Genomic DNA, 24,766 nt, shown 5'->3' with positions numbered 1-24,766 from the left:
TGGTTTCTTGGTCCTGCGCTTTAGGGACTGTGCAGCCTTTTACTTCTCTGCAGGAAGTAAAGGGAAATAACGTTGATTAGTACTCCACACTGGGGCGTTCCCGTGCCTTTCTCCTAGTATTCCCCAGGAAATTGAAAAAGCTGGGAGAGAAGATCAAGAGGTTGCCACTAAGCATGTCAGTTTCCAAAGCCTTGTCTGTTTTTCCTGTGGCAGGGCACCTGGTTATCCACCACACCTTGCATTTGAAGTCTGTCTCTTTCTAAGCAGTAATAACGGCCAGCATTTATGTACCACTCTTCTGAGTGATTTGCTTTTGTCATTCCTTCTTCCCAAAGTACTTTAGAGTGATATCATCCTTGTTTTGTGGCAGCTGAGACAGTGGAGTTGACTCACTGTGGTTGTGCAGCTAAGAACACGAGCGGTGGTAGTGAGTCGTGTATTTCTGTGGTCTCGCTGCTTTTCACATCTGACTCAAATCCTTGAGACAGTCTGGGTCTCAGTTTATGTCTGACTTTCTTTCCCCCTCTTTTAGGAAGAAAATAGGTCTATTGAATATACTTGTACCGGACAATAACAAGAGCACCACAGCTGAGAGTGTGAAGTTTGTCTTTGAGCCAGGTGGTTGTGGTTCTCACCTTTAATCCCAGCACTCAAGAGGCAGAGGCAGGTGGATCTCTAATGTGCTCCAGGCCAGAGTAAGTTCCAGGACAGCAAGGGCTACACAGAGAGACTGTCTCAAAAAGAAAGTTGTTGAATTAAAATCATTTGGTTGTGTATATACTGAACAGGGAAGAATGGATCTCAAATGCCTTCTGCCCAGGAAGTTCTTCTGAGTGCTTGTGGTAGTTCCACATTTTTTAAATTTAATGTTCAGCTGATTAAAATGAAAGTTAAATTCCATATTATTGTTTTAATATTAATCTTATGTGCATTTCTATTTTCTTGCTGTACGTCTGTGAGTCTGTCCTGTCCTCTGAATCTGGAGATAACTGCTAAACGACCATTTGGTGCTGGAATTGACCCTGGATTTTCTGGAAGAGCAGCCAGTGCTCTTAACCACTGAGCCGTCTCTCGAGCCCTTCCTCTACCACACATTATTGTATAGACCCCTGATTCCTGACATCATGTTTTGACTTTATAGTGGTGTGAAAACAATGTTTATTCAATGGATTTTGTATTTTGAAGTTTGCTCTGTGTATATGAGAGGTCTTTGGTAGGCAGAAGGTAGGCAGAAGCATATACAAACCAGTCAGGGCTACACAATTAGATATCCCACACACTTTTTAAAGGCAGACCTTCTCTGTGTATCACTAGCTCACCTGTAACTCACTCTGTAGACCAGGTTGGTCTTGAACTCAGACATCAGCCTACCTTGGCTTCCTGAGTGCAGGGATTAAAGGCACGTGCAGCCACTGGCAACCTTCTCTTAAAATAAAATGGGTGTTGATGGTGCATGAATTTAATCTCAGCATTCAGGAGGCAGAGGCAGGCAGATCTCAGTGATTTCAAGGCCAGCCTTTTCTACAGGAGCTAGTTCGAGGACAGACTAGTTTAGTTACACAGAAACCCTTTCTCAGAAAAAGACATGTTAAAAATGCCTGCCTTTGTGGGAAGTGACAGAGCTGAAGAGAATGCTTTGTCTTTTTACAAAAGGATTTTTCTAGCCCAGGCAAAATATGTAAAATGCTTTTGGAATTTCTTCAGTGTTGCAGAGTTGACCTTCATCTTGTTTTCCCCTCCAGGATTTTGACCTGTGAATCACCTGTTATAACACTAAAAACCACAACCACAGTATGGAGAAACTAGGCCTTGGCTTGGATGATGAGGGCAACAACCAGCACACAACAGCCCCACAGAGCCCAGTTGACTCTCACTCCTGAGCATCCACGCTGCAAACAGGTTCTGGTACAGGCATGCCTGTGCCTCAACACCAAGTGTTCCTGCCCGAAGATGAAGACGATGCAGGACACCAAAGGCTGCAAACAGGAACCCAATGGTGGACACCTCATCTGCAGGCAGCTTTTTGCCCTCTGCTGGTACCATGCCAAGCACTGCCAGGGGAAGGATTGCCTGGTGCTATCTTCAATCAAAAACTTCAACAGCCACAGGTGCAGCAGCGGCTCCTAGCACTTCATTGCGGTGCAGGAGGATGGCGAGCATGGAAGGGACTGATGTGGCAAACAGCAGCAGGACCTGCTGCCCCAACTCCTGCTATTCCAACCACCCCCACTGATCAACAGCCAGCCACCTCACAGACACCTCAGGATTCACACTACCTGCCTTGTGTCCTAGGGTAATGTAGCAGGCCATGTGATCCATCAACCCTACCTCAGAGTGCTCAGCCCTCACTGGCAGGGCCTCCCCATGGAGCATCAAAAATGTAAAAAAAAAAAAAAATGAAGAAAATAGAGGAGCATCTTTTTTTTTCTTATTTTCTTTTTTAGGGCTTATTATGTTTAATTTGCTCAGGTTGGGAGCCAGAGGAATTGTGTCAGAGATGGTTCCTCTCCATGGCCACCATGCACACAAGCTGGGGATCACTTTGGCCTCCATTGGTGTTTTCTGTAAGGTTCTTCTGGGCAAGAGCAGCAGCCTTGATGAGATACTGAGGACCTGCCGTGTTTCAGAGCAGATCCAGCAGAGACTGATACATTAAAGCATCCAGAGGAGGTCTCAACTGTGGTTGCTTTGCTCCCCTGGGTCTTCTGGATCCAGAGTGGCTTGTGCCTCTTTGTCAGCCTTGAGTTCTACCTGAGCTTGAACAACTAATTTTTCCATGCGGCAGGTGTTCCTAGCCACTGTGTCTTCTGGCCCTTTGAGCTTTGCTGCTGCAGACAAGGACAGGAGGACTCTCCCTGGCAGTGAAGCCTTTTCCTAGAGCAGGGCTGTGAGCTGCTACGTTTCCTGTGACCTGTGCTATTCCGTGGCTCCCAATTGTTGGAATACTCTTCTCCCAAGCTGTGATGCTGGGTATATCCTGGCCCCCCGACTGCCAGGATACTTCTCCATCCATTCCCTTGGCTTGCAACTGCCAGGATCCCTTTCCGTCTGAGCTGTGATACTTGCTTGCACCTGGTTGCGGTTGAGAGAGTTGAATTTGGCATCACGGAGACATAGCAGGAAACAGGTAAGAGGGAAAGGACTCAGCCCTGGCGGGAAAGGGGACCCTGAAGGCCTCACTTGGAGGTGTGCCACAGCACCCCTTTAGCAAAGCCTTGGGGTGGAGAGTTGCAGGATTGGTAAACTGAGATAAGGAGCTTAGTCCTGACCAGAAACCACCCGGGTTCATTTTTATTCCGAGGGGTTCATGAAAAAAGGTAGAAAGGAAACACCTCCCCTTCCAGGGACATGGAAATGGGGCTCTAGACTGTGATAACTTTTGTCTTCCTGGTTTCATGGTCCTGTGCTTTAGGGATTGTGTGGCCTGTCGCTTCCACGTGGGAAGTAAAGGAAAATAGAAGTTGACTATTATTACTCCATGCTGGGGCGTTCACGTACCTGTCTGCCAGTCTATGCACAACCATCTTCATTAGGGAGGGCTTAAAAAAGCCTGTTCAATTGCCCCTGAAGTTGACACAACTGGATAGCACAAGAGGTTGCCACCAAGTGTGTCAGTTTCCAAAACCTTATCGTGTCTTCCATGACATTGTAGCCAGTTGCCCACCACCCCTTCCATATGAAGTCTCTTCCCTTTTCCACGCAGTAATAATGGCCAATGTTTATGGAGCGCTCTTCTCATGGTTACAACTGTTATTGTCCTCATTTCGTGGAAGCTGAGACACTGGGAGTTGACTTGCTGTGGATTATACAGCTAGGAAGAAGTAGAGGTGGTATTTAGAACCCTGGGTTTTTAGTATCACATTTGTTCCCCATGTTCTGTGAGCCAACACGTTCTGTCACAGGTGAGAAGACTGAGGTTCTCAGAAGGTCAATGACCCGAGGATCAGTAGTTGGTTAAGATCCGAGCTTAAGAGTAAGCTGCGGTCCATACCCCCTTGCAATTCCTGTCTGTGGCATCCTGCTCAGATTCTCCTTGAGACAATCTGGGTCTCAACTTTTATCTGGCTTTCCCTCTGGTAGGAAGAAAACAGGTTTTTGTTGTTGTTGTTGTTGTTTTTGTTTTGGTTTTGGTTTTTTTCGAGACAGGGTTTCTTTGTAGCTTTGAATTCTGTCTGGAAATAGCTCTTGTAGACCAAGCTGGCCTTGAACTCAGAGATCTGCCTGCCTCCACCTCCCAAGTGCTGGGATTAAAGGCTTGTTTCACCACTGCCCGGCAAGAAGAGAGAATCTTTGAATCCACTTGCGGGGACAGTGGGCTAGGCAGTAACAGGAGCACCACAGCTGCCAGCCTCACATTTGTTTTTGAGCCAGGTGGTGGTGGCTCATTCCTTTATTCCCAGCACTGGGAAGGAAGAGGCAGGTGATCTGTGTTCAAGGCCAGTTCAGAGCCAGTTCCCGGACAGCCAGAGCTACACAGAGACTGTCTCAAAAAGGAAGTTGTCTTTCTCTTGAAATCATTTGGGTGTGCATATACTGACCAGGGAAGAATGGATCTTAAATGCCTTCTGCCCAGGGTGTTCTTTTGAGGTGCTTGGGTTAGTTCCACATTGCTTTTTTGATTCAAAGTTCACCTAAATAAAGTTAATATTAATTTTATTGTTTTTAAGACTAATTTTATGGGCAGTGGTGTTTTCCCTGCATGTAATTCTATGTAAGGGTGTTGGATTCCCAGGAAGTGAAGTTACAGAGAGTTGTGAGCTGCCACATGGGTGCTTTAATTGAACCTGGGTCTTCTGGAAGAGCAGTGAGTGCTCTTAACCAGTGAGCCATCTCTTTAGCCCTCCCCTGATGGTAGTATTATATAAAGCTCTGCTCTCTGGCATGTTTGTTGACTTTATAGCGGTGTGAGAACAATAATTGATTCAGTGGACATTGTTCTTTGAAGTTTGCTCTGAGTCGAAGCTCACATATGAGAGGTCTTGGTGGGCAGAGGCATACACAAACCACAGCTTGCAGTTAGCCATGCAGTCCCTACAGTAATTTTTTTTGAAACAAGATTTCTGTTACTTTGGAGCCTGTCCTGGAATCTATTTAGACCAGGCTGGCCTTGACCTGACAGATCTGCCTAGCAAATTCTGGGATTAAAGGCGGGTGGCGCCACCACCCGGGTCTTTTCCTACTTTAAGAGAAGTTTGGCCAGTGTTGGCATAGGCCTTTAATCCTTGCACTCAGAAAGCCAAGGTAGACCAATTTGTGAGTGATTTCCAGGCAGGCCAGGGATACATAGAGAAAGCTTGCCTTTTAAAAAGCAGGACGGGTGGGGAGTAATCTACTGTGTAGTCCTGGCTGACCTGAAACTTTGCTGTGTATACCTGCTGGGCCTCAAATCAATGTGATGTGCCTACCACTGAGTAAGGGATTAAAGTTGTGTACCATGGAACTCCACCTCCTGGAGGACATAGATAAATTTTCAGGTTACGATATATACATACACATACATACACACAAACACACACACACACACACACACATATATATATATATATATGTATGTATGTATGTATAAACAGATATATAGATATCTTTATAATTTTTGATAGGGTTTCTCTGTGTAGCCTTAATATTCCAGAGCAACCTTTGTAAAATAGTCTGGCCTTAAACTCACAGATCTGCCTGCTCTGCGTCGCAAGTGTTTGGATTAATAGTGTGCCTCCACCACCCAGAATTTTATATTTATTTTAAAAAGACATATTTTATGCAGGGTGGTGGTGGCGAACCCCTTTAATCCTGGTGGCGCAACCCTTTAATCCCAGAACTTGGGAGACAGAGGCATGCAGATCTCAGTGATTTTTTTTTTTTTTTTTGAGGTGAGCATGGTCTTTGAGATCTAGTTCCAGACAGCCAGAATTGTTTCACAGAGAAAACTGTCTCAAACAAACAAATGGTGTTTAGAAAAGAACCTGCCCTTGTGGGAAGTCAAGGAATAGTACAGGTCAAAGCAGCTTAACAGCTTAGAGTCTGCTCTAGATGCAGTTAGGAAATCACATTTGGAATCTTACCTCATGCGTCTTATTAAATACTCAGTGTGGTGGTGTATTAGAAATTCTTGTGTTTTACTATTATCCCCAGATATTGTCTATGTCTCTCCCAACATGCAGGCCTTTCAGTGTCAAGAGAAGACTTGTTCAACTCTCCTGATCAAAGCAAAAAGCCCTGGAAAAAGGTGAACATGGGAGAGGCAGAAGACTGTGAACAAGGTAAGCCAGAATGAGGCATTGGGCCATGTGGGGAATCTAAGGCATGGAGGAATTCAGTCCCGAAGTGTGGTTTACCAAGATTTTTACTTGAAATGATAAAAAATGACATTGAAAAATTATTCCCAAATATTACAGTGGATGAGTCTTCCTCTTTACTCGCTCTCATCTGTGTGTCTGCTTTCATGACGGTACTCCATGGTGTTCACTGTCTTGTAGAATCACATGAAATCAGAACATATAAATTTTATAGCTGTGCTCATTGTGGAAGATTGCAGAGTTCTTTCTCTGCCTTCAATTCTACAGAATTTAAAAGGTAGCTTTAGCTATTTCTGCAGAAATATTCATTAAAAATACAGCACTCGGGAGGCAGAGGCAGGCAGATCTCTGTGAGTTCGAGGCCAGCCTGGTCTACAAGAGCTAGTTCCAGGACAGGCTCTAAAAAAGCTACAGAGAAACCCTGTCTCGAAAAACCAAAAAAAAAAAAAAAAAAGAAAAAAAAAAAGAAATTCAGAATAGTTTTGAGTCATATGTGTTTTTGTGGCAGGTTTGGGCATCCATCCTTTGGCCTTGAACTCCCCACCAACCACCTCTGGAGTCTCCTTGCCTCAGCAGCACTGCCCTCTGGATCATAAGACCCACAGCCATGCAGTTCAAGGAACACCTGCCCTGTGAGTGCTTCCTTGTACAAAGGTTGGCAGAAGTCAAGTTTGAAAAAGGCACATGCTACTCTGAATCTGGATGGCCAAGGGGAGCAGAGCAACATGGTGGTTGAACCCTCTCTGGACCTCATAGACTTAGTCTGAGCGGGATCTTCTCTGACACACAGCATGTCTTCGTGCTCTCAAGTGTGCGGCTCTTGCCCAGAGGTGAAGACATTTACAAAAAACATCAATTGAGAACTAAATGATGGTTAGCGTGTGTGGATGACGGTCATGGATAGGTCATGTCTCTAAAGCACGATTCCTCTGGCTCCCAACCTGAGCAAGATAACATAATAAACCTTTAAAAAATAGAGACTTCTCTATTCTGTTTTATTTATTTTTACATTTCTTCTGCATATGGAGTCCCTAAAGGGGAGGGCTGAGCAGACTGAGGTGGGGTTGGTGGATTACTTAGTATGAGACTTACCCTGGGACACAGGGTCAGTAGTTTGAGTTCTGGGACAGTAGGGTGGCATGGTGGTGGGAGAAGTGGGCTGAGGTTGCGGGGGTGGGGCTGAGTTGTCTGTTGAGCAGGGGAAATGGATGGAGTAGTAGGAATTGGGGATGGCTGGCCCTGCTGCTGTCTCTCCAATCCAGGCCTTTGCATGCTGGCCTCCTGCGGAGCATCTGAGCCTGCTTGAGACAGTGCTGCTTCTGTGCATCCAGAGCTTTTGCTTGAGAGTGAGGCAGAAGAGCACTGGGCATTTGTTCTCCTGGCAGTGCTTGGCATGGAACCAGCAGAGGGAGAAATGTCTGCAGAGGAGGTGCTTCCATTGGTTTCCTGTTTGCAGATACACAGGTCGTAATCCTGCGGGGGAAATACAAGTTCAGGTCAACTCTGCCAAGACTGGATTTTACTACTGCAGTAGTAGAAATGGCAATGAATCTTTTGAGGAAAACAGACGCAGCACATAGATAGCCAATATCCAAATTTTCCAAAGGCCAGTGTAGCACCAGATGCTCCAGTTGATGCCAATGACCTCTATGGGCATGAAACTGCACCTCATGGCAAGAGATCCTGGTGTGGACATCTGGAGCTCAGCAGGGGTCCCACAGGAAAGCAGCAGCAGCCACAGGGGCCCATGGAGGAATGCCTATTACCTATTGTTAGAGAAACTGAGACAGACCCCTTGGCTTGTTTCACTTCTTTAAGGCTCATCTTAGTCTCAGCGAACACCAGGTCAGGACTGGAAATGAAGGTGATAAGACTGCTTGCCTAGCATGGACTAATCCGTCCCTAACCAGCTCCCCCACCCCAGTGCTCATGGGCCTGCAAACCCCAGTCCTCAGAGGGTAGAGACAGATTGAAAGCATGAACTCATTTTCAGCTATGCAACAAATTGGTAGACAGTCTAGGCTACATGAAACCCTGCCTCAGAACTTTTAAACAATTTAATAGACCTCAGCACAATAGAAAAAGAAAAACTGCTATTTCACAAGACTATTTCGTGCCAGGAGCAAAAGGGAAGGATTGGCATGCCAAGTAACATACATGTAATAAAGTTTTATAATTTTTCTGAAGTTCGGGAGATGGTGACCCTTTTAGTTTCCCTACACCATGCTACCCCTCCAAGAGCAGCCTTTTGTACACACATCTGTTTAATGTACACACTGTGTCTGCATGTACACCTGCACATCAGAAGAAGGCTCCAGATCTCATTATAGAGCATTGTGAGTCACTATGTGGTTGCTAATTGAACTCAGGACCTCTTGAAGAGCAGCCAGTATTCGTAACCTCCTACTAAACTCTCCATCTTGGCACACTTCTTTAATCCCATCACTTGTGATGTAGAGGCAGGCAGATCTCTTTGGAAGCCAGTTTGGTCTACATGGCAGGTTCCCAGACAACCAAGGGCAGCATACAGAGACTCTGTCTCAAAGACAGAATTTTCTCCCCTTTGATATAGGACATCCTCTCCTATAAAGAGCTTTTTATAAATGAGTACATTTATTTAGTTATTGTGTTATTGTCTGCCTACACTTACATCCATGATGCATGTGGAAGTCAACAACTTGGCCAGAGTCTGTTCTCCTCACTGTGACACTAAACTCTCATAAGGCCCCAAGTGGAGATGCTGGGTAAGCTCTCAGGCCCATGGATGACTTGGAGTGTTCTTTGATTTGAGATTGATTCTTTGCTAGTTCTGACTTTGAACTTGCCGGTGTCTCCTGCTCCTTATCCTGACTCCTGGGATTTACAGGCATTGTGGCAGTTCTCAGCGCCCGAGTTATTTCTTCATACCATGCTGCAGTCTTGATGTCGAGAAGCGCTATCTTAATATAAGATGGGCTTGGGGAAAGTGTGACTCGGTGGACCACATGCAGCTTCTACAAGAGTCTTTTATTTTCTAATTTTGTTATATTTCTTTTTGGGGGTTTTCTTTTGAATTTTGTTTTGGGTGGGAGGTCACAATGGCAGAGAACAGATTTGAGAGGATTGGGAAGTTAAGTGCTGTAAGGAGGATAAGAAATTCACAAAAAGTTTCAAAAAAAACGGTTGATTGTGATGGCATACACCCATGGATTTGATGAAAGAGAAGCAGAATGGTCAGGAGCTTGAGGCTAGCCTGGTCCACACATAGCTCGGCGGTGGAGGTGGGAGTCTTTAATTCCATCACTCATGAAACAAAGACACACAGTTCTTTGTGAGTTTGAGGCCATCCTGGTCTACAGTGAGTTCCAGGACAGGCTCCAAAGCTACTGAAAACTCTATCTCAAAAAAAAGCAAATAAAGTAAGATGTGCTTGAACATGCTGGCATTCACCAAGGACAACCTTGCGTGTCAGATCAACTCAGCCAGCAGACACAGCACCTGTTTGTGGCCTAGGTCAGACCAAGTATACAAACAAGCCTCTGACTCTTGAGCAAACCTGCTGTGCCCTCAGGTTTCCTTCTTCTGGAGGTGATGGGGGCGATATGCACTATTTGAACATCTGGGGCCATGAGTGTGTGAAGTGCTTTCTTGAAAGTTGAGGCCCTGGGCTTTCTCCCCATCAGGCTCTCTCCCTCCGCTCCTCTTTCTGAGGCCCTATGGAAAGAAAGAACAGACCTTGGTGGTGCTTGCCCTTAGCACTTGGGAGTGAGACCAGCTTATCTCTTGATATGGCCTTCATGGAGGGTTCTAGGCTACCCAGGCATACCTAGTGAGCCCCTGTTTCCAATGTTTTAAAAGTAAGGAAACAAAAGAAGGGAAGTCTAGGGATATGGATAAAATGTTAACAGTTGTGGCTAGCGTGGGCTACATGCCTTATCTGAAGAATTAAAATTATGGGACCTCCAAGATGACCCAACACAGAGAGACCTAATAATTTGATTTCATTCTCTGATCCTGCAAGGTTGCAGGAGAAAACTGCCTCCCAAAAGCCATCCCTGCCCGGAACACCACTCCAACATATATACAAATAAATGCCAAACATTTCTTACTTTTACTGATTTATTTTGAATATCTCGATACCATGTAGAGGTCAAAGAACAGGCTCTCTTCCAACATGTAGGTTCTGGGGATAAAACTCAAGGCTTCTGGCTGGGCACCAAGCACCTTTACCTACTGAGGTGTCTTGCCAGTTCAAAGGAATTTTTGAAACTACTGGAATGCGGCTGGGCCAGGGTAGAGCAGCACTCAGAAGTCTGAGGCCAGCATGGTCTACAGAATGAATTCCATGACTGGCTGCAAATTTATACAGAGAAACTCTGTCTTGTCAAACAACCAAAAACAAAACAAAACAAAACAAAACAAATATACTGGGAGGTAGGTAGATGCTGAGTTCATGGGCAGTCTGGTCTTCAGAGGGAGTTTCAGGCCAGCCTGGAGAAACCCTTCTGTGGGTGGGGGAAGTAGGTAACAGGTAACATAATAATATAGGAAACATCCATTTGGCCTCTGGGAAAAGGGATACATTTTGAGGAATCTAAATTTCCTATTTTCTTTTAATTCGTATTCTTCTCTCATTTTCTACTTTGCATTCTATGAGAACTGGCCAGAGTCCTATGTGACCAGCTCTGCTCTTTTTCCTGGAACTCAGTCCTTTCAATCTTGTCGCTTGGCTATCTCAGACTGAGCTGTAAGCCTTATTTTCCCCGTGTTCTCAGACTCAATGTTCTAACCCTAATGTTTCTACCTGTAACAGCCGCACATCAGAGAAGCTGGACCTGGTCCTGACCAAATGCATTTCAGTGGGATGGGGAGACAGATGGAAGGAGGAACAAGGAGAAGACATGGAGTCCACACATGTGTACAAGTCTTCCAGGAGGGGTGAGAGAAAGGGATTTTTTTTTTGAGATGGGTTTTATGCAACCATGGATGGGCTTTAAGTCAGTATTTAGACCAGAATGTTCTCTCACTCAAATAGGCCTGACTGCTGGGATTAAATGTCTGCACCTGACTGTCCAGCAAGCCTTATCTTTTTTGTTTGTTTTTGTTTTGGTTTTATCTTTATTGCAGGGCAGTAGTGGCAAATGCCTTTAATCCAGTTTAAGGCTAGCCTGATCCATAGAGTGAATCTGAATCGGAGACTGTTTCCAAACCCAAACAAAAAACCCTAACAAAAAAAAAAAAAAGTAAATACATTAAATGCTGAATTATCTTTACGAGTATGGGTATTCTATGTGCGTGTATTTATGCGTTACCTTTTCACACGTGGTATTCAGGAGAGGGCATCAGATGCCCTAGAAGGGGAGTTACAGCAAGCTGTGAGCCATATGTGGGTGTTTATATGTGACAAAGTTTTCCCTGTCCATTTTCCCCAGATAGGGAATCCATAGCAATCCAAAGTATAGATATCGCCTAAACCAAACCTGGTGAATCAATGAGTTTTATGGGGTTACTTTCAGGTGGAGCACTGAAACAAAGTCTATTGTACCACAAAGGCCCACCCCAGCATGGGGGACAACTTACAAAGCTGGGAACCTGGAGCGCATTATACAGGCTACAGGCAGCTCGACAGCATGGAGAGCATCCTTTTTAGGTGCTCAGATAGTCCAAGCCTCTTCTAGACAGCTTTTCGGGTCTGAGAGTCGTCTATGCAGCTGGGCTCTGCCTACTCTGGCAGCGAGAAGCCTAGTGAACATGATCAGGTTCCAGGAGCTCTTGACGCGATTTTGTTGTTGTTGTTGGTGTTTACCTTCCTGCTTATGTCCAGCAATACCACCTTGGGAATATACCCAAGAGATGCCCAATCATACTACAAAAGCATTTGTTCAACTCTGTTCATAGCAGCATTATTTGTAATAGCAAGAACCTGTCAAAAGTTGGGAGCATGCTGATGGGGGTGAATTGGGTGGGGGAAAGGTGACAGCGGGAGGAAGAAGAGAGAAGGGGAGGATTAGGGAGAGCTTAGGGGAGTGGGAGGGTTGAGATGGAGGAAGGGTGGATATGGGAACAAGGAAGAAGATATCTTAATTAAGGGAGCCATTTTAGGGTTGGCAAGAGACTTGGCTCTAGAGTGGTTCCCAGGTGTCCAAGGAGATATCTCCAGCTAGGTCCTTGGGCAGTAGAGGAGAGGGTGCCTGAACTGGCATTGTCCCATAGCCACACTGAAGAATATCTTGAATATCACCATAGAACCTTTGTCCGGAAATGGGTAGAGAGAGAAAGACAGAGACCAACATTGGAACACTGGACTAAGCTCCCAAGGTCCAGTTGAAAAGCAGAAGGAGGAAGAAGATGAGCAAAAAAGTCAGCACCGTGAGGGATTCATCTGCCCACTGAGACAGTGTGGCTGAGCTCAGGGGAGCTCACCAAGGACAGCTGGACTGGGACTGAAAGAGCATGTGATGAAACTGGACTCTCTGAATGTGGCTGACTGAGAAGCCCATGATAATGACACCGGGTTTTGATTCTACTGCATGTACTGTTTTTTGGGATCCTAGTCTGTTTGGATGCACACCTTCCTAGGCCTGGATGGAGGGGGGAGGGCCTTGGACTTCCCACAGGGCAGGGGACCTTGCATGTGGTACCTGGAGGGGGAAGGGGGAGTGGGGAAGCAGGAGGGAAATAAGAGAAGGGAAGGAGGTAGAAATTTTGAATGGTATTATTTATAAAGCAATAAAAAAAGTCTAAAAAAAGAGATATGTGTGTCAGTTCTGGAAGGTGCTCATTGAAGGAGGACATGGCACTCTTAAACATGTTCAGTTTAAGGTCATGTATCCCATCCCATGCTTTTTCAAGTAAAAATAAAAGCATTCCAAGTAAAATGAGAGAGGGCTGGTGGTGAGAAAAAAAACCCACTGACTGACTGTATCCATCATGGTCCCTAAAATGTAAGTTGACACAGTCTGAGCAGAGAAACACACTTAAAATTGCACTAATGCTACTTGGAGAGGACAGGGGCATGTCAGGAGAATACAAATGCCCTAGAATTAACTGTACATCCCTGCTGATGTCCATGCCATTAGTTGCTCCCATTATGTTGACTTACGTTTCTATCAATCTGAGGTTAAATAAACCATACCTCTTGTAAGTAGAACTCTCCTGACTACTAGATCATAGCTGTGAAAGAAATTACTAGTATAGTGGCTGGAGACAAGAATGTAAGAGGAAAAATTCAAAAATTACTATGGATTTGCCAAGCCTTGATTGGGCCTTTGCATGTGACATCACATGGAATTCAAATGAGGTAAGCTAGATATCAGCCAATAGCAGGGCGCCACCTAAGAATGGGATTTGTTCTTGTCCTTCAGAGAAGCAGTTGGGTGCTGCGGGGTGAGCAGTTGGATTCAGTTGTTTCTCTTAGATTTGGACTTTTCAAAATCCTGAGGATCTCGATAGAGTGAGTATATTTCCCAGGCTTTCAGTTTGGTCTTTTGTCATTTGGTATCTATTTATTTCTTTTTTTTCTCATTTTTTTATTAAAAATTTCCATCTCCTCCCCCTTCCCTCCCTTCCCCTCCTCCCAAATCCCCACTCCCTCCCTCTCCAAACCAAAGAGCCATCATGGTTCCCTACACTATGTTAAGTCCAAGGTCCTCCCAACTCCCCCCAGGTCCTGGAAGGTGAGCCACCAAACTGACAAGGTATTTACACCATTGGTTTGGATTTTGATTTAGTCTTTACGTAGTTTTTCCTCATTTCACCCCATTTTCCTTTTATCAAGTTCCTTTCTTTGTCATTTTTGCCTTTGTTCATGTGTGATTTACATAATTAGTGGAACATACTAACTGTATAAGATGAGGAATTTGATCATGACTTCCCGTATCTGCTTGTATTGTATTTTGATCATATTTACCTGCTCTATTTCACTTACCCACCCTCTGAATATTACAAGGACTTCCAAAGGGAGAAAGGTTCTTCCCCATGCTTCTTCATGACCCCTATAAACAAAATGTGACGCTTGTGTTTCTGGAACTGAAATATTTGAAGTAACACTTTCTCTAGTTCCCAGCTTTTCCTGAAAATGAATTTCATTCATTTGATGTCTGATTATAGGACTTACCTATAATGTTGCCTATACGTTATGCCGTGAGTCATTTTGTGTGTGTGGATGAATACTAATGTTCCTGGTGAAGGCATCTTGAATATAAAGTATGGTCTTTTTAATGTGGTTTTGAATTTGGTGTGAGCTATCTCTTATTATCTCTCATCAAGGATTTTCTGTTTCTAATCTGTGCTATTCAAGGACATTGTCTGATACTGGCTCTTTTTAAGTTTTATTTACTTGGTTTGAGAAAAACGATAATGCATCTTTTAAAAAAAATTTAAATATTACTTCCTTCAGGTTGATAGGCTACTGAAATATTCAGAGAACATTGCTATTAGATGTTGAGATTGTAAAATTCATCAGTTATTTGCCTTGGTCACTTGACACTCAATAATTTCTAAGTGTTTTGTCTAGTATCATTTCCTAGACTTTAAGTTTTCTTTTCATTTATTATTTTACTCCTTTTTGGATGTATTATTTTAAGCAGGAAAGAGAGGGAATGGCCAGAGATTATAGAAGGGAAGTGTTGCTAGGACAGATTTTCCCAAGAGACAAAATGTTGTTAGTAATGATTGACACTCAGTGGGTGTCTGAAGTTTTATTCCCACCAGACAAAAATGTCTCCATGAATTTCCAGGTTTGTATGAGAAAAGGAGTTGCTGCAATACTAGGAAACAGGCTTGGTTAATATGAGACCTAAGCTAAATGACAGAGGGTGGGATCTGGAATTTAGGCTACCTGAAAAGCTCATTGATTTTATTCAGGGGTGGGTGAGAACCATATGTTCAATGTGTGACTGTGGCAGCAATGACTCTATCTTGACTCCTGGGAAGGTAAAGGTTTGGTTGGGGATGGATAGCAGCCCTCTCTGCTAAGAGCATTTGTCCTTCGAGGCAAGAATGTAAACTGGAATTTTTTTTCAAAAAATAACTGTGTGTATGTGTGTTTTTTTTTTTAACAGAGCTTTGATTGGTTCATTGCATGTGACATCACATGGAGTTCTTGATATTAGCCAATAAAAGGCACTTCCTGTACTGGTTTTGTTTGTACTTCAGAGAAGCGGTTGGTTGGTGGGAGAGCAGTTGGACTCCATTGTTTCTCATATTCTTGGTCTTTTCCCCAACCTGTTGTAACTGGACATAGTGAGTTTGTCTCCCAATTTTCAGTTTGGGCTGTCGGTATTTGGCATATTTTTATATATTTATATTATTGGTTTGGGTTTTAATTTTTTCCAAATGTCCTTTTTTCTTCATTTCAACTTATTTTCCTTTTATCGACTTCTTTTCTTGTTCAGTTTTGTCTGCGGTTTTTTTGTTTTGTTTTGTTTTGTTTTGTTTTTTGGGTTTTTTTGTTTGTTTTGTTTTGTTTTTCAAGACAGGGTTTCCCTGTAGTTTCTAGAGCCTGTCCTGGAACTAGCTCTTGTAGACCAGGCTGTCCTCGAACTCAGAAATCCGTCTGCCTCTGCCTCCCGAGTGCTGGGATTAAAGGCGTGCCCCAGCACAGCCCTGCTTCTGCGTTCTTTTTTCATATAAATTTAGTGATACATATTAACTGTATTATGAGGAATTTGATAATGATTTTAATATCTGTCTGTGCTCTATTTTAATCATGCTTATCTGTTATATTTCACTTCCCCACCCATTGAATTTGACAAGTGCTTCCCATTATACAAAGGTTCTCCCCCTGCCTGCTCATGATATGTGGGAAACAAAATCTATAGGAAACTTTTGTTTGTAGAATTGACTTGTTTGTGGAATTGACATATTTGTAATAACTTTCTCTAGTTCCAAGCTTTGTCCTGAACAAGGCATTTCATTCCATTGATGTCTGATTACAGGACTTAGTGTCCTATGCTCTTTGACATCTTGTACCTGTGGACTAATCCTCGGTGTTCCTGGTTAGAGACATTTTGATCATGAAGTATGGTCTTATTACTATGGTGTTGAACTGATGTGAGCTATCTATTACTCTCATTCAGGATTTTCCGTCTGTCAGTCAAGTATATTGCCTTAGTTTAGGATCTTTTAAAAATGTCTTATATGGGTTAGAATTATAGTAATCCTTCCTTTATGAACAGAGTTTGAAAGTGTCTCTTCCTTGGTTTTCTGGACTAGGAACTACATGTGGCGCACTGCTATTGTTGAGATTGGAGAAGATGATTTCCAGTTTGTTGGTTTATATCCTGGGGTTAGGTTTGTTGCTTTATATTTATATTTATGCTTTTGCCTTTTGCATTTTATTCATTCTTCCTTCCTACAGTACATTCTGACTGTATCATCTTCTCTCTTCACTCCTCCCAGTTGTCCCCAACCCCCTTTCTCTGCCTGATTCACTGTTCCTCAGTTTCCCTTAAGAAAAGAGCAGGCTCCCTAGGGGTAGCAACTGAGCATGGCATAACAAGAAACATTAAGATTATATTAATCTTTTTGCTTTTTTCCAGGGGTATTTTGTTCTTATATTATGTCTTTCATCATTGACTATTACCCAATTTGATTTTTGAAAAGTCAGTCTTTTATTTCCCTCTGGTTTCTTTTTTCTTTTGTAAAACACATTTTCCTATTTATTAGAGATAATAATTGTATACTACATATTGCATACTATATGCTATATACACAAATTATATGTTGTGCTACATGTTATATAGTATTTAATATATAATTATTGTACTGTAATTATATGATATATAGTATACAATATGTTATGTATAATATATGTGCTATATATTATAATGCTATAGACACTATGTATGATAATATATGTTAATTATATTATTATAATATATAAGTGTACTAGTTTAAAGAATCTATTATACCTTATAATGATCCCAATTATATAATAAGTATGATGGACATTTCACTAATACATATATAATTTATATATATTACAAATGAGCAATTGCATGATACAGATTCCATACATGCCTACCTGAACTTTGATCATATTTCCCTGCAATATTTTGGTGCCTCCAACACATCTTTATGACATATTCTATGACTTTACAAAAGCTCAGCCCCTACCTTCCTCATGACCCAGAAGGGACAGAGGAGACAAAGTAGATCCTACTTCTGTTTGTGAACCAGCTTTGTTTCAGGGAAAACTATATCTAGTGTTAGCTCTTTCCTTATTACACAACCATTCACCATTCACTGGGCTGAGTGTGGATCCCAGAGTCTTCGACTATGCTGTGCTGTTGATCAGTTTGCTACAAATGTTACTCCAGCTCCTGGGTGAGGCCATTGTGACCCTTTAGTGTGTTGCTGAGATGGATGTGCAGTATCAAGGACTCTCATTGAGGATCTCACATCTCTGTTCATCACGGAAAGGAGCCTACACTTGATGTATTCACTGAGTTTACTTGATTGTAGGATCAGGGTAACACTGGCACAGGGATAAGTTTGAATGTCTTTCTTTGCTTTCACTTTCTAAAAGTGTGTTCTATAACCCTGGTCTTCATTCTGGAAAGGTTTGAATGATTCAGGAAATCCATGAGATAGGTCTCTGCTTTGTTTGGAGCTTTTTTGCTGACACTCCAAACCTGTTCATTATGCCTGGTGTGTTTACATGCTTTTATTTTATCTTAATTCAATATTCACACATGTCTAAAATTTCATTTCATATTCTCTAAATTCCAGGTGTGTAAAACGGTAGAATCACTGAAAGACCCTCTAGACTATAGTTCTAGCAGTTACAACATCATTTTTTTTATAATGTAATTTGTATCTGCTCTCTCCTGATGAGGTTTTGTGAGGGGTTTGCATTGTGGAACAGTTTTGAAAATAACCAGCTCATTCCTTCAGCAATCTTTAGGATTTTCCTTTGCATGCCCACTTAAACTGATTCCAACTCTCAACTTTCCATTGCTTTTTCTTTAATGTTTTGGGTTTGAGTTCCTCATATGTTTATATCATTGAATAGCATCGTTAGGTTGCTTAGAACATCTAGATTTCACAACAGAGAACTGAAAGTTATGAACATCCTTCCTAAAACTGAATGGATTGTTTTGTTTGTTTTAGGATTGTGTGACTCTGATACTTACTACAAGATAAAGTGGTTGAAACTGAGCACAACACCATGGCCAACAACATGGAAGAGGACACTCTTGAAAAGGATTTCAAGATCCTACTATCCCTAGGCTGTGGTGCATTCGGGGAGGTGATGCTGGCCTGCCACCTGCCCACTCAAACACGAGTGGCTGTCAAGGTGCTTGAGAAGAACACCAACAGTGTGACTGACATCAGCACTGAAGTAAACATCCTTCAGTCTTTAGAACACAGGAACATTGTTCGATTTTTTCACATGATCGACACGCTGACAACCACGTACGTGATCATGGAGTATGTGGCAGGAGAAGATCTAGAGAGCTGCCTCAGGGCACTGGGCTGTCTAGAGGAGGAGGAGGCCAGAGCGATTTTCCGGCAGGTTGCATCAGCAGTGCACTTCCTCCACCAAAGACGCATCGCACATCGAGACATTAAATTAGAAAACATCCTAGTCGATGCAGCAGGCAATGCAAAGCTTTGTGACTTTGGTATGGCAATTGAAACCACAGAGGGGCAGATGTTGGAGGAGATCTGTGGCTCCTTGCTCTATTGGGCCCCAGAGATCTTGGCAAGGAAACCGTACGATGGACTGGCAGGTGATATGTGGAGCCTGGGCATCGTCCTATACACCCTGGTCACAGGGCATTTTCCATACGTAGAAACCACCATGGAAGCTATGCACAGGCTCATCACCACCACGATGTGTCCCATTCCTTACCATTTATCAAAACCCTGCCATATTATAATTGCGAGATTACTCATGGTCCCCACCTGGTACAGAATAACAATATGCCAGCTTGTGGAACGACCATGGCTGGGCCCCATTCAAGAGCATGTACCACCTGCCACTAAGGAACTCCTTCCCAGGGTCGTGGAGGCTATGTGTACTATCGGCTATACCTGTGAAGAGATTGTTTCTTCCCTAAAGCACAGGCAGCCAAATAATTTAATAGCCACCATGAATATCATCAAATACAACCTGAGCTGTGGAGATAGCCATATGCAAAATAAGACCTGGTTAAATGTGACCCATGCAGCTCCCCTTAGCCTCCCTGTTGCCTTGAACAGGAGAGCTAGTGAACCAGCTCTTCCTGCTGGGAACACGCAGCTACACAAAGAGGGTTTGGAAGAAAGGGTCAAGAGGTGCAGAAGCTGTACCACACTCAAAAGATCCTGCAGCCTGGAGGTGATGCCGTGTTCAGGTAACACATTCCCAGAAAAAGATGCCTTTATGGCTGATGTCATCAACTCTACTCCAGAGAACACTGCAGACAACAGGAATTCAGTTGGCAGTCTGCCTGGCAATCTCTGCTACCCAGAATCAACTCTGGATGGAACTTTCACCGGGTTTGTGAACATGGGCTTCACAGAGGAACCATCCATGGAGGAAGGCATGCCCAGTGACCAGTCCCAGGTGGCACCCACAATATCTGGGTCCAGGCCAATACGAGGCTGGAAACTGGTGAGGAAGCGAATTTCCCAGGCACTGAGAGCACTGTGCTGCTGCAGCTGCTGCTGCCTTCGTCTGCCCACACCCCTGTGAGTCCTGAATCCTTGTGTCAGGGACATCACAGGAAAAAGAGGACAATGGAGATCTACATGGAGTGCAGCCGGTTTGGTCACCCAGAAGAATTCCTCCCTTGTATTTTCACAATATTGTTTCAATGTCATTTCTAAATGACAAATTGAACCCACATACAAGGCACAGATATTAAGAAGTCTAGTACATTAGATGACACAGTTTCACAGCTTCCTGTTCATGTAAATACACGGAATGCTGCGCCAGAAGCAGATAGCGTACCATACTGATCACAGGGTGTGAAGGAAGGGAGGGGATTTTGGATGAAGGGGACAAAGTTTCAGAATGGAGGAGTTGGTCAGGAAACCAGTCACCAAACATTCCTCTGTCACAGTCGCTAACGGGTGCTTTCATGTTTCTTTCTGCATTGAAGTGTGGAAATTGAAATGGCCTAATAGAATTCCAGCCCTGGGGAGGAATGACTGCCAATGAAGGGGGCCAGGACAGACCTCCAGAGTGCCAGTCCCTCCAACCCAGGCCAAGACTCCTGCGTCCATCCTCCATCTACTGGGAATCAGCTGCGAGTCTGCATCTCCTTCAGCTTCTTCCAGCTCCAGCACTGCTGTTGTAGGAAGAGGTGGTCATAGGGCACAGCTTCCCAATGACCCTCTACCTCCCTAGCTTTGGTTGTGCTTGTGAGGCCATTCACACTGCATGTAAAACAGCTGACTCTACAACCAGGCATGCCTTTATACCAATCTGGGCTGCTCTCATCTTGATGACTCTAACCTCTCCAACTTGTTCTCTGACTGTCTTCTGAGAAGGACAGCGAGACGTGTGTAAGTCTCTGGAGGAGGGAGATGGGTGAAAGGAGATAAAGGGGACGAATCGGGAAACAGGATCGAGACAGGAAAATGGGAAATGAGAGATGGTGTAGAATAAAGAATACAGTCTGTCCTGAGGAACTTTTATCATAAGTGACATGAAAGAGATGGGTGTACTCTCCTGTTACAGGGTCTCTGGAGAAGCTAGAGCAGGGAGAAACCTCCCCTGAAGAGCATATAGGGAGGTCTAGGAACAGCCAGCAATGAGCATGACAGGGCCTCCTCTATGGTTCAGCATGTGTCAAGGCACACATGTAGGCTGCTGCCTTGGAAATGTCATTCTGGTCTTTCCTACTGAGCTAGGGTGTGGCAGGAGCAAAGGGAGGCCTATTGGTCAGTGGATTCCCATCTGTCTCAGTGCTGAGTAACTACTGTCTGTCAAAATCACTAGAGAGTGACTTTGATTATTCCCTAGGTTTTTATTGAGGGAAAATGAGATGACCTATTTGAAATACTATCTTGGAATGTAACTGGAAGGATCAGGTAAGAATGCTGTGTCCTGTGTGATGGTATGTCAGGGCTACAGGTTCTGGTGTCCATCTTCCCATTATAGAGTCTCAGTTCCAACTCACTGCTGCCCTGCACTGTTGTTGGGCATCCCTGCGTAGTCACATGCAGCACCAACACTGAAGGCTGCCCTCCCTATTTTCATGGATCCTGTGGGACCAGGCTTCCCCAGCATCTAGTAGCCGGCCTCTGTCGACAGGACAGATTGCACAGAGGTCTCAGGCTCAGTCCTCTGTGATCTCTCCATCCCCGCCAAACTGATTTCTGTCTGTCTTAGGAAGAACTGCAGGAAGTGTAAAAGCAGTGGGGGAGGGAGTAATGGGGGAGGACCAGGGAAAGCAAGGTGCTGAGGAGAAAGGGGAATTGATAGGACATGTAGAGAGAGGGCCAGTGTCTGTCCTGAGGAGCTGACCTGGAAATGATTCAGGAGAAAGAAGGTTTTGCTGCTCAGGGATCTTGAAGAAATAAGACCAGGAACAAGTGTCTCCCACAGTACAGTGTGGGAACTCTGGTTTCTTGCTAGCCATGAGGAGGAAAGTCCCTTCTCTGAAGGTTTTGACATGTGTCAAGGTAGAAAAGTGTGAGGCGGTCTTGGAAAGGCCTTCCCGACTGGGGCTACTGATGAAGGGTTTCTCAGGACAGAAGGCTGCTCCATCATAATTGGAGTCCTCCCTTGGCACTGTCTGACATGGCCTATGGCAGGTCTGATGGGATCTCTGTCTTTGTCCTCACAGGCTCCTTCATCCATGTTTTCCATGTTGCCTCCATCGCCTGATCCAAGAATCTGGCATCATTTTTCCTTCTTGCAGAGGGATTTATAAGTTAAATTAGACATCAAATTACCATTGTTCTGCTCCATCATGGGAATGTAAGTATATCTTGCCAGGCCCAATTTTGAGTTCTGCCTTCACAAGGCCAGCAGCCAGTGGACTTCTCTATGACCAATGCCCACCACAGGGGCATGTGCACAAGGAAACCTTGGTCATCATGGAGCTCCTGATGACAGCCAGCGGTGCACTGTGCAGACTGGTGAGTGTGGGGTCTGAATTGTTTTCCAGGACACCTTCCAGTTAGGGAGCAGCTCGCTGAGTTGCCAAGGGGAACCAAACTCAACGGGTAATCCAGGGCCCAATCTGTGCCCATCACCACCTGAAGGTAAGACTGAGTACAGTAAGCATCTGTTTGTGGTAGAAGAGGAGTTTCTGAAGCCTGGTCCTGATGTCGTGAAGAAAAGGATCCCATGAGGTGGCCTCTGCCAGCACCCCTAACACAGAGGGAAAGTTCCCATTGACTCACTTGACTGAAGAGCAATGGGAAGCTGAGAGACTGCGGAGGTGTGGCAAGGGAGGAACCATCTTCTCTGTTGTACTTGGCATCCGGCTTCCATGCTGACCATCTGATCCTTTAGCTAACACTGGTGCATATTGAAAATTTGGCCTGATCTTCACCCCAGCAGGGCAGCAGCCAGCTTGTGCAGTCAGGTACTTTCTAGAAGCCTGACCAACTGGTGAGTCTCACATACACAGAACAAGAAGCAGATGCTTACGGGGTGAGAGCAACTGTCAGTGTATGGGCATCAGGTGTGGTCAGGTCTTGTTTCTGTTGCTTATTGGTGAAGCCAGGGCTGTGAAATGGTTGAGGGTTCTGTTGAATTCTGGAAATGAGATAGAGGAATTTCCTGAATCCACATTTTATATTTTCTGTTTTCAGACTGGATCTCACTATATAGTCCTGGCTGTCCTGAGACTATCTATGCAGAGCACGCAGATCTCAAACGCATAGAGATCTACCATGTACCCCTGTGTCGTGAATGTTGCATCACAGATGCACACTGCCATGCCTGGCTTCAACAGCTGTATGGCGTCAATGGTAAGTTCCTCCAAACATCTGATGCAGGATCGTACCAGTTCTGTGCTTTTTTTTTTTTTTTTTATCTTGACAGGACTGAACTGAAGGTACTTTCATCCATGATGGACTAGGAACAGGGGGCAAAGTCCACATCTAACCTTCAGAATAGAAGTCTATGTCCAGCATGAACAGACACCTGGAGGTAAGGAGTGCCATCAGGAGTTCTTCTGTGGACATAAGTCAGTGGCCTGGGGACATATGCCATTGCTGACACATCCTTGGGGTCTAGGCACAGAGTATTAAAGGCTATGCACCAACCATGTTTTTACAGAATCTCCAGTGAAGTCGCGGCAGAAGTCATATGACTTCATCCTGACCAACCAGCAGAGTCCAGATGAGTTTCCTGGTGTGATTGATTGAGTTCTTTCCATGTGGGCCATGAGAACAAGGCTGAGGACTCAAGGTTTGTCACTGAGACACTGGGCTCCTGTCTTGGGATTTTGAAGTCAGAGCCTTCACTCTAAGGACACCAGTGATAAAGGCAGCACATTAAGCCACAAATTCTAGATAGGAGCTTCAGTCCTACTCATCCAACACACAGATAGAGGCTCCTTGGCTGCTGGCTTCCACGGCTGGACTTGCTCATGGATGCCCCAGTGATTTCTTTACTTGTTTTGGGTTGGTATTTTGCCTATTGAACCTTCTTCATCCTTGCTGTCTAGTGAGGATCCCAGAGCTGCCGATACTGAACAACTTGGACTCTGCAGCACACGCTGGACTCTCCGTGAGGGTAGAGGTGATCATTCCCCTCCCCAGGACATTGTGGACCATCCCTGGGGGACCACTGTCCTACTCCATGTCCTCAGTGTTCTGTCATTCTTGTCCTGGCTCCTACAGACCTCCAGATTTTCCATATGAGAGAATACAGTTCTCTTTGACATTTGGGACTTGCGTGTCACATATATAACAGGAATATTAAGACACATATCAATTCTGGAAAATTTCACAATTTGACTCTTGCTGCTGAGCATGTGCTCTTTCCCCATATCTTCAGATAGTTATGCCATCATTTTTTTCATCAATTTTTTATATTTGAAACTGTCACCTGTCTTTTGCAATTTTCCCATTAACTTGTTTCCCTGTATGGATGTGTAAATTTACAAGTCTGACATCAGAATCTCCAGTCCCACAGTTCTCCCTGCTTCTAACTAAAGTGACATAGTTGAGCTGGAGATGGAACCAGAGGATGAGAGACAGAGGCTGCAGAGGCAGCAGGAAAGAGTTTGCAGAGAAGGAGTGTGGATGGGGTGGAAGAGACAGAGTGGGGGAGCCATGGGGAGAGAGATGCTCAGTGGGTAAGGAGAGTGGAGACTGAGTGCTGCATGTTTCAGAATCCCTTAGAGCCCCTCTCACGTGTCCTTCCTGTTTAAAGTGATGAGCTCTATACATCAGGAGACACAGGGTGGAGATTGCAAGTGTGGCCTGAGACTCAGAAGCAGGAGCATTGGAGGAATTCCAGATGGCAGGGTGCCCACTCACCCAGCATAAAGGGTCTCTGTCCAGCAGAAGAGGAGGTAAGGCATCTCCCACAGGTT

At 44.3% G+C, this 24,766-nt stretch overlaps 1 protein-coding gene and 2 long non-coding RNA genes across 4 annotated transcripts; all 3 read left to right on the top strand.

Moving 5' to 3' along the window:
* The first annotated feature begins 2,860 nt into the window (after nucleotides 1–2,860).
* Nucleotides 2,861–7,269, top strand: LOC119802719. Its single transcript, XR_005283496.1, has 3 exons — nucleotides 2,861–3,127; nucleotides 6,159–6,257; nucleotides 6,802–7,269. It is a non-coding gene; the product is annotated as an uncharacterized LOC119802719 (long non-coding RNA).
* Nucleotides 7,270–11,083: 3,814 nt separating this feature from the next.
* On the top strand, nucleotides 11,084–19,956 carry LOC119802994 (putative sperm motility kinase W). The gene is made up of 3 exons (XM_038314186.1): nucleotides 11,084–11,210; nucleotides 13,637–13,725; nucleotides 18,387–19,956. Exon 3 carries the CDS (start codon nucleotides 18,445–18,447, stop codon nucleotides 19,954–19,956), a length of 1,512 nt encoding a protein of 503 aa, XP_038170114.1. The 5' UTR covers nucleotides 11,084–11,210; nucleotides 13,637–13,725; nucleotides 18,387–18,444.
* Nucleotides 19,957–22,938: 2,982 nt separating this feature from the next.
* Nucleotides 22,939–23,960, top strand: LOC119803097. Of its 2 annotated transcripts, XR_005283522.1 has the most exons (4): nucleotides 22,939–23,192; nucleotides 23,266–23,373; nucleotides 23,503–23,634; nucleotides 23,894–23,960. It is a non-coding gene; the product is annotated as an uncharacterized LOC119803097 (long non-coding RNA). The 2 variants fall into 2 exon arrangements; XR_005283521.1 differs by lacking the exon at nucleotides 23,894–23,960 and having other exon boundaries at nucleotides 22,941–23,192; nucleotides 23,503–23,698.
* The last annotated feature ends 806 nt before the right edge of the window (nucleotides 23,961–24,766 follow it).

This window comes from Arvicola amphibius, chromosome 12, assembly GCF_903992535.2.
Source record: "Arvicola amphibius chromosome 12, mArvAmp1.2, whole genome shotgun sequence".
Taxonomy (NCBI): domain Eukaryota; kingdom Metazoa; phylum Chordata; class Mammalia; order Rodentia; family Cricetidae; genus Arvicola; species Arvicola amphibius.
The sequence above is the reverse complement of the archived record's forward strand: the minus strand, read 5'-3'. Positions and strand labels throughout refer to the sequence as shown.